Below are 7,392 nucleotides of genomic sequence, written 5' to 3'. Positions count from 1 at the left end.
CCTTCCTCTTCTTTATTGAATAGATGCTTGCAGGACCGCACAGTACACACCATTGTTCTTCTTTCATATTTTTACGGTCATCTGCTGCTAAAATGAAGAAGTGTCACTGAGTCAATCTCCAATCCTTATGATGCCACCAATTTTATGATTTTTCTGGGCTAGCAAGCTTGAATGATGCCAAATCATTGCCAAAAAAATGCACGTATTTTAAGGCATTAATCCCTACTGTTGTTTTTATTTGTTTTTTAAGTGCACAGACCTCTGAATGCAGTGTCTACATTTTTTGTTTTTAGTTTGATGACACAAAGGAACACAATTATGAAGACAAAAAATAGTTTACATTTTTGAGGTGTAAAACATACTGTAGTTTGGTACTTTCGGACACAAAATGGACACAAAAGTGGACAAAATTGAAAAGGCTGCCCTCAGGAGGGTATCAAACTCCCTTTAGTTGAGATTGAGCAAATGATTCTGAACACATTCTGAGTCTTTTTTTTTTTTATTATTCATCTACTTCCTGCAGTAGGCGACGGCACCGTACGCCATCACGCCCACCACGGCCACCAGAGCGGCGCCCCCGCACAGCAGCATGGGCAGCTCACTGGGAACTCTCAGTTCGGGCTCCTCCTGCGAGGGGACGTCCCGGGTAACTGTCGGAGGGAGGATGGTTGAAGGCGGGAGGAGTCCCGACGCCGCTACCGGGGGTTCCTCGGCAGATGTGGCGGTGGGAGTGGGCGTGGAGGTGGCGGAGGGGGGCTCCAACCGGAAGACAGGCAGCGGGGGCAACGCCATGGGGGGCAGAATGTGCATCAACTCTGCTTGAGGCTCCTCTGATGATACCAGGATCTCCTCAGTCTCTGGAGGCTGGAGGTCCAACATGCTGCTCTCAAGCTCCTCATCGTCATCATCCTCTTCCTCCCCCTCCTCCAGGTGCACCATGTCCGAGTTGGACGAGCGGTTCTCCGCCGCCGCGCCGCCATCGCTGCTGTCCAGGCTCTTGGTGTCCTCGGGGTCCACGTCGCCCATGGTGGACCAGGACTCTGCAAGCAGGCTCTCGCTCTGCCAGGGTCCGGGGCTCAGGGACTCAGGCGTGGCGCCCGCTGGCCCCCCGCCGGACTCAACTGGGGCCTTCCCCTCCAGAGTGACCTCTGGAACCATACAACAGATTGAGGTCAGTCATCAAAGCTCTCGTTCAACGAAAAAAAAAAATCTGAATAATGAAACAATTCGTGAATAATGAGTAGTCAAATACTAACACAGGTTTTGGGTGTAAATTAATTATATAAATCATAAGTTCTTCATTAAATACATTAAAAACAGGAAATTGTTCAATTCATGTAAAAAAATGATTTTTTTTTTAATCAGACTGTTCTCAAAAAGCAAATTGAACAAATCAAAACAATTAAATAATATATCAAGAATTGATAAGGACTAAATAAAGCAACAACCCCATTGAGTGTGTGTGTGTCTGTTCTGAACTTGCATGTTTGCACTATGTTTAGGACCCTTGTAAATATTGACACCAAAGCTGCTCCACATGTCGAGGACGTGGAGGAACACATTGGCGTTTATTTTTAATCTAGGGGAAATGTATGCTTGTTGTGGGGCTTATTTTAGCACATTCCTTTATTCTAAGAGTTTCCATCATGAAGGTGACTCCTCTCCCCCCGTTTGCTGCTACTCCGCCGCCGATTGTGGAAAATATTCGTCAGCCGGCCTGAGCCCAGAATAGACGCTGCGGTCCAAGCTCGCCGTTGGCTACGCGTTTGCAATTTAGCAAGCTTGCGTTAACGTTGCTTAGCTTAGCTTGTTAGCTGTCGAATCAGGCGAAGATCATCTGTAAAGTTGTTTATGCGCTCGTTTGTTTACTCTGAAGAATGGGTTCAGGGTTTTTTCTTTGTGTGCTTGTACAAAATGTTTTTGCATGAGAAAAAGAACACTTTTTACACACATTCAGTAATTATAATCACATAGAATTTGAAGAATTTTGATGAACTTTAGACACACACAAAAAGAGTGTCATGACTCAATGGGGTTCAGTGATAATAGGCAATATCTATATTCAAAAGGTAAAGATAATATGCTTGTCTAGATGTTTTGCACCATCGTTGGTGTTCGAATATCTATTGCTCAAAACATATCATCAATGCTAGCAGTTTGCCCATCTATTCATTGTTGCTATGTTTGGTAGCATGAGGCTAAATAAACTTTATGAAGGCAAAGCCATATTAAATATTAAACTCATATTGAGTAATGTCAATGTTTGTTATCATTTAATGCAAGATGATCACTTCCTGCAAACATCACCCATGACTTTGATGGCGGGTACTGCTGTTTTGGTTAGTAAAACTCAATCGCATTCCCAAAATGACCTGTTGTTTGTACTTTTTCTGAGCGTGAGGTTTATTGACAGCTCGCGGTGGTCATCAATCCTGCACCAATTTAATCACCGACTTTGGACACACGCGCACGCGTTAATCCCCACACACGCACACTTTGTGATCCTCCTTAACTTCACTTTAATTGGATTCCCATATGTCCCATCCCAGCCATAAAGTCACAATTCAAATGTACATACACAGTTCATATTACGTTGACAAAGTGGTTCGTAGGCTCATTCAAGTGCAAGGTTACTGAAATGACCCATAGTGACCTTTCTTACCACTTGCATGTCCACACACAGAGCACACGTTTTAAAGTCAACAGGCATATTCTTGGTACAAAAGCAGACTATCACTTCATTGAAATGACCTTCTATCCACACCGGGAAAACACTGAGCATACCTGGTTGTCGTTAGCGAGCTGCTTGATGACAAGTTCGTTTTCGAGCGTGATTGAGGTCGCAAAGTCACACAAGACGAGGGACAGGCAGGCAGACATGCACGCCAGTTATCTACTGCACTAATAACACAATGTTCAGGCTCTCCCTCTCACTCACCCTCCCTCTTTCCAAATCCATGACATAACACTCGGCCATGGATCTGCTTGGGTGACTGCAGGTGGCAAAAAAAAAACAAAAAACCTTGGGAGTACTTCATCAGACTTTGAGTGTCAACAGTTAAAATCGTGAGTTACATGATAGAAATCCCCTTACAGGTGTGTACTCATCCTCATTTAATGTTAAGATCCATTAAGAAACAAGCCACTATATATTTCAAAATGTGTATGTTCTATTTGGTTTTTGACTCAGTTCACTACTGTATATCCTGTGTCATATACAGATGCAAATTTAGTGTTTTTCCAATTTTCATTTAACGCAAATATTCAGTGTATTGTTCACTTTTAAATTAAATTCATTTCAATTCAATTGTTGGAGCATAGCGTTCCTAGTCCTTTTGCTGTACAGTAGAGGGCGGTATGTAACAACAAGTTTGTGATCAGCCCATGCGCGTAAAATTAGAAGAAAGCCCCTCGCGCCTGATTGGCAGCAAAACAGGAAGTAAACATCACGTGAACTTGCCTGTCAGCTGACCCTCAAGTTGGACTGCAAACGTCTCTTCCGAGTCACGACCGTCGGGAATAACTCATTCATCCTCCTGTGCGCGTTTTGCGGGTGAATTAAATATGTTGTTCTCAATATTGCTCGATTACAACGCGAGAGTTGTGTTGTTACGGTGCATTTATTGTGGTCTTGTTGACATTTTATGTGTTGCTTGAATGGCAGGCCCGAACGAGCAAGCAGTAGTTAACGACCATGGCGCTCAGCGATGCCGACGTTCAAAAGCAGGTAACCAAATATTATATATTAGAATTTATATAAAAAATGAAATATATTTTTGTGGTTTTGTCACGAATACTGTAATTGCGCTTTTTGCATGTTTTTGTCGCTGTTCTTTTTACCAGAAACTGCTAGCATGCTGCTCAATGACATTGTCCTAGCATTACTAGGTTAGCGCTAATATAATTAAGAAATTGACCGGCGATATGTTGTTTTTGTTTTGATTTTATGTTTGTGTTTGTACGACTAAAAATGACTAAACAGATGGAGCCATCCTGGCCTTTAATCACATGACAATCACATGACAGGCGAGATGAGGAACTCCTGCGTATAATCAGCATTAGGAATCTTAAATATTCGATTTGAAAGCCTCACACTTTGATGATTTCTGTTGAACGTGCTGTTCAAAATTAGGAACTGATGCAGATGCAAACATTCCTCATGATTGTGTGAACACCGGCCACTTTACAGCAGAATTCCACTAAACATCCCAGTCATCCCCAACACAAAACAATATTCCGATATATTCCCCCTGCATGTCCACAGATCAAGCACATGATGGCATTCATTGAGCAGGAAGCCAATGAGAAGGCCGAGGAGATCGATGCCAAGGTATGATCACCATGGATCAATTACTTTGTACTTTATTGAATGCATTTATTAAAATACTTCCACATAAAACCTCCATATATACATTTTTACACATATACATATCTATATAATCTCAAATACTTCGTTTTTTTGTTCTTTTAGCAAATAAAATATTATTCTTTCAATGGTTAACACATTCTATATCAATTGCATCCATTTCTGCAGGCAGAGGAGGAGTTCAACATTGAAAAAGGCCGCCTTGTGCAAACACAGCGTCTGAAGATTATGGAGTACTACGAGAAGAAAGAGAAGCAGATCGAGCAGCAGAAGAAAATGTGAGCGGTGTCCGCCTTCCCCCGTGATTGCGTTTAGTTGTTTCGTGCGGCACAATGGCCTCCTGTGTGACCTGTCCGCTCCATCCGCCGTTGGCCCGCGCACAACAACGGCTGCTCAAGGCGCTAAAGCGAGCCAACATGTGTGTCATTTGTTCGCTTAACAGCCAAATGTCCAACCTTATGAACCAGGCCCGCCTCAAGGTCCTCAAGGCCCGCGACGATATGATCTCGGTAAGTCACGACTCTTCAACATAGCACTCCGTTGGATTTTAATTCATGTCATTTGTACTTTTCAGGATATGCTCAACGAGGCCCGCCAGCGGCTGGCCAACGTGGCGCGAGACCCGGCCAGGTACCCTGCGCTGATCGACGGCTTGATCCTGCAGGTCAGGAAGTACTCTGAACCCTCAACATTCGCATGAACAAGATTTTCTCAACAATCGTGACCTTATTTCCTGACTTCGGCTTCTCATATGTCGTGCATTTAGTATGTAGCCAAATCACATTGAAAAACCACGCTAATCAGGGGCAATTCCAACCCCAGCTTCGCATGTCACCAAAAAACACACCTCACATTCAATCTGAAGAATATGCACAACAGGGATATCTAACATACTCCCCATGGGACTGATCAAGCCTGCGAGATGCTTTTGGTTAGAACCAAACCCATTTGCCCGCTATCCAAAATCCATAGACACAAATTGTTACTTTTACAGGCAATACCAGATGAGCAGAAGTGACTAATTGCCACGCGTCTGTCAAATAGCCTGCTCATAGTTTCCTCCATGTGGCCCCTGAGCTAAAATGAGTTTGACACCCCTGTACAATAGATGTCACTTTCTAATAGTAGGTTGTATTTTTTTCTTTTTCCTCTCTCTCCCCCAGGGTTTTTATCAGCTGCTGGAGCCCAAGGTAACCATTCGATGTCGTAAGCAAGACGTCCAGTTGGTGCAGGTAAAGCTTTCTCGCGGTCCCTTACCCGAGACCCGCACGACACCGTCGTCACGCTCCCTCTGTCGCACCGCCCGTCTACTCTCAGGCTTCCATCCAGAGGAACTTGCCCATCTACAAGGCGGCCGTCAAGAACAACCTGGAGGTCCGCATCGACCAGGACAACTTCCTGTCTCCTGACGTGTGAGTGGCGCCCAGGCTCTATTCAGGTATGAACGCCAACGCAAATGATAACGTGCTCGCTTTGACAGCTCCGGAGGCGTGGAACTCTACAACGGAGACGGCAAGATCAAAGTGGCCAACACCCTGGAGAGCAGACTGGAGCTCTTGGCTCAGCAGGTAACACATCCATCACTTCATGCTAACTTCATTTCAACAAATTCAATTTTCCTAGTAAAGAATGAAAATCATTGTCTATTCACATTTTGAGTCCTCAAATCCAGTTGTTAAAAAACATTGTAAACATCCCTTATTCAAACAATTATTTTGTATTCTGAAACCGAGAAATTATATTAGTTTGTTTAATGGATTGATAGATGATTGCCCTCGCCCATAAAGCTACTTCATGAATGTGGTTATTGTTCTTCTTTGGTGCCGTTGCCGGTTCAATTGAGGATCAGGAATTAATCAATCAAATGGGTCTTGATCCGATTACAAAAAGTACATACTTAGTCTCCCTGAGCAGAGCCAACACTGATTAAAAAAAAAAAAAAAAAATCAAAAGGAAATAGCCCACTGTCTAACAGTATCCGGAGATGCTAAACAACCTCTGTGAGCTTCCAATAACTTTTATTGGCAGTTCACGTTCAGTGAATTGGTAGTTGAACAATCAACAATTCACGACAAATATAATTTGCAACAAATAATAATACACGATGTGGCTTTGGTTAGTCACTGTCCAATGAAATGTTGACAATTTTTTGGGTTGTTTGTTTTCTATACAAGTCAGAATTTTATGTACAAAGTGCATGCCAAAATGTATGCATTTTGTTTTGAAAAATATTGTTCATTACAGTCTTCAAAAGTATGTTTCATTTGCAAAATAAAAAAAAAAGAAATTCTTGGTCTACACAAACGTAAATCAATCATTAATATATATTTTTTGTGCTTGAATATTTATTATGCAACTCAACAATATGAAAAATAGATTTTGCAGGCGTGAACCCCACCCCAATTATTAGTTTTCCAGTTTTGTCTCACGATATTGATCATTTTTCTGTCAGCGCTGCCAAACAATCTGTCTTTTGTTCACTTGACGTCCTTGTCCTGCTTTTTCGCAGATGATGCCCGACATCCGTGTGGCCCTTTTCGGCGCCAACCCCAACCGCAAATTCATGGACTGAGAAGCCCCGCCCCTTTCCTTTCTGTATTCTTTTCATTGTCTATTATTTTGGGTCACATTCCTCCGGAAAAAAAAAAAAAAGTCGCCGTTGTTCTTATTCCTATAACTGTGTGTATGATGTGTTGTCAATGTATTCCTCTGCGCATGAAGGGCCGCCACCGTTTCCGCGTTACGTGACAAAGGGACAGGGTTTCTTGCTGGATTGTGACCGCCATGAAGTAAGTTAGGATGTTAATTTATTATTCCACCGGGGAGAATACGCAGTCTGTATATGAGCTTTCCCGTCTAAATTATATGTTTGAACATGTCACGTGCTGTTGATGTACAATGAGAAAATAAAATATAAGAACGCTGATCGCAGCATATCACGCGTGTCCTCATAGCACAACACACACACACACACACACACTTGGTGCGCACGCTTGTCCCGTCCATTCATGCTGGGCTTGTTAGTT

General features: G+C 42.9%; 2 protein-coding genes across 2 annotated transcripts in view; one reads left to right on the top strand and one right to left on the bottom strand.

Moving 5' to 3' along the window:
- The window catches only part of LOC148405502 (uncharacterized), a 2,921-nt gene extending 2 nt beyond the window's left edge, over window positions 1-2,919 (bottom strand). The window contains exons 1-2 of the mRNA XM_088405795.1: window positions 2,785-2,919; window positions 1-1,148 (exon numbers count right to left, since the gene is read on the bottom strand). The exon at window positions 1-1,148 is cut by the window's left edge and continues 2 nt beyond it. Of these exons, the coding sequence (XP_088261921.1) occupies window positions 511-1,026 (516 nt within the window). The 5' untranslated portion in view covers window positions 1,027-1,148; window positions 2,785-2,919 and the 3' untranslated portion in view covers window positions 1-510. The remainder of the gene's footprint in view (window positions 1,149-2,784) is intronic.
- A 520-nt stretch (window positions 2,920-3,439) lies between these two features.
- On the top strand, window positions 3,440-7,292 carry atp6v1e1b (ATPase H+ transporting V1 subunit E1b). The gene is made up of 10 exons (XM_088406190.1): window positions 3,440-3,553; window positions 3,665-3,727; window positions 4,265-4,330; window positions 4,535-4,644; window positions 4,809-4,875; window positions 4,941-5,030; window positions 5,530-5,598; window positions 5,684-5,778; window positions 5,847-5,934; window positions 6,876-7,292. The coding sequence occupies exons 2-10, from the start codon at window positions 3,695-3,697 to the stop codon at window positions 6,936-6,938; spliced, it is 681 nt and encodes a 226-aa protein (XP_088262316.1). The 5' UTR covers window positions 3,440-3,553; window positions 3,665-3,694; the 3' UTR covers window positions 6,939-7,292.
- Window positions 7,293-7,392: the final 100 nt, after the last annotated feature.

The sequence above is a fragment of the Hippichthys cyanospilos genome, chromosome 22, assembly GCF_059441005.1.
Source record: "Hippichthys cyanospilos isolate Australia breed blue-spotted pipefish chromosome 22, RoL_Hcya_1.0, whole genome shotgun sequence".
Classification (NCBI taxonomy): Eukaryota; Metazoa; Chordata; class Actinopteri; order Syngnathiformes; family Syngnathidae; genus Hippichthys; species Hippichthys cyanospilos.
This window is presented reverse-complemented; position numbering and strand designations above follow the sequence as displayed.

Bases quoted from the DNA above. Each gene is read 5' to 3' on its own strand.
- atp6v1e1b (XM_088406190.1), top strand. From the start codon at position 3,695: ATGGCGCTCAGCGATGCCGACGTTCAAAAGCAG. The intron at 4,331-4,534 runs GTATGATCACCA...CCATTTCTGCAG, and splicing joins CCGAGGAGATCGATGCCAAG to GCAGAGGAGGAGTTCAACAT. The intron at 4,876-4,940 runs GTAAGTCACGAC...TGTACTTTTCAG, and splicing joins CCCGCGACGATATGATCTCG to GATATGCTCAACGAGGCCCG.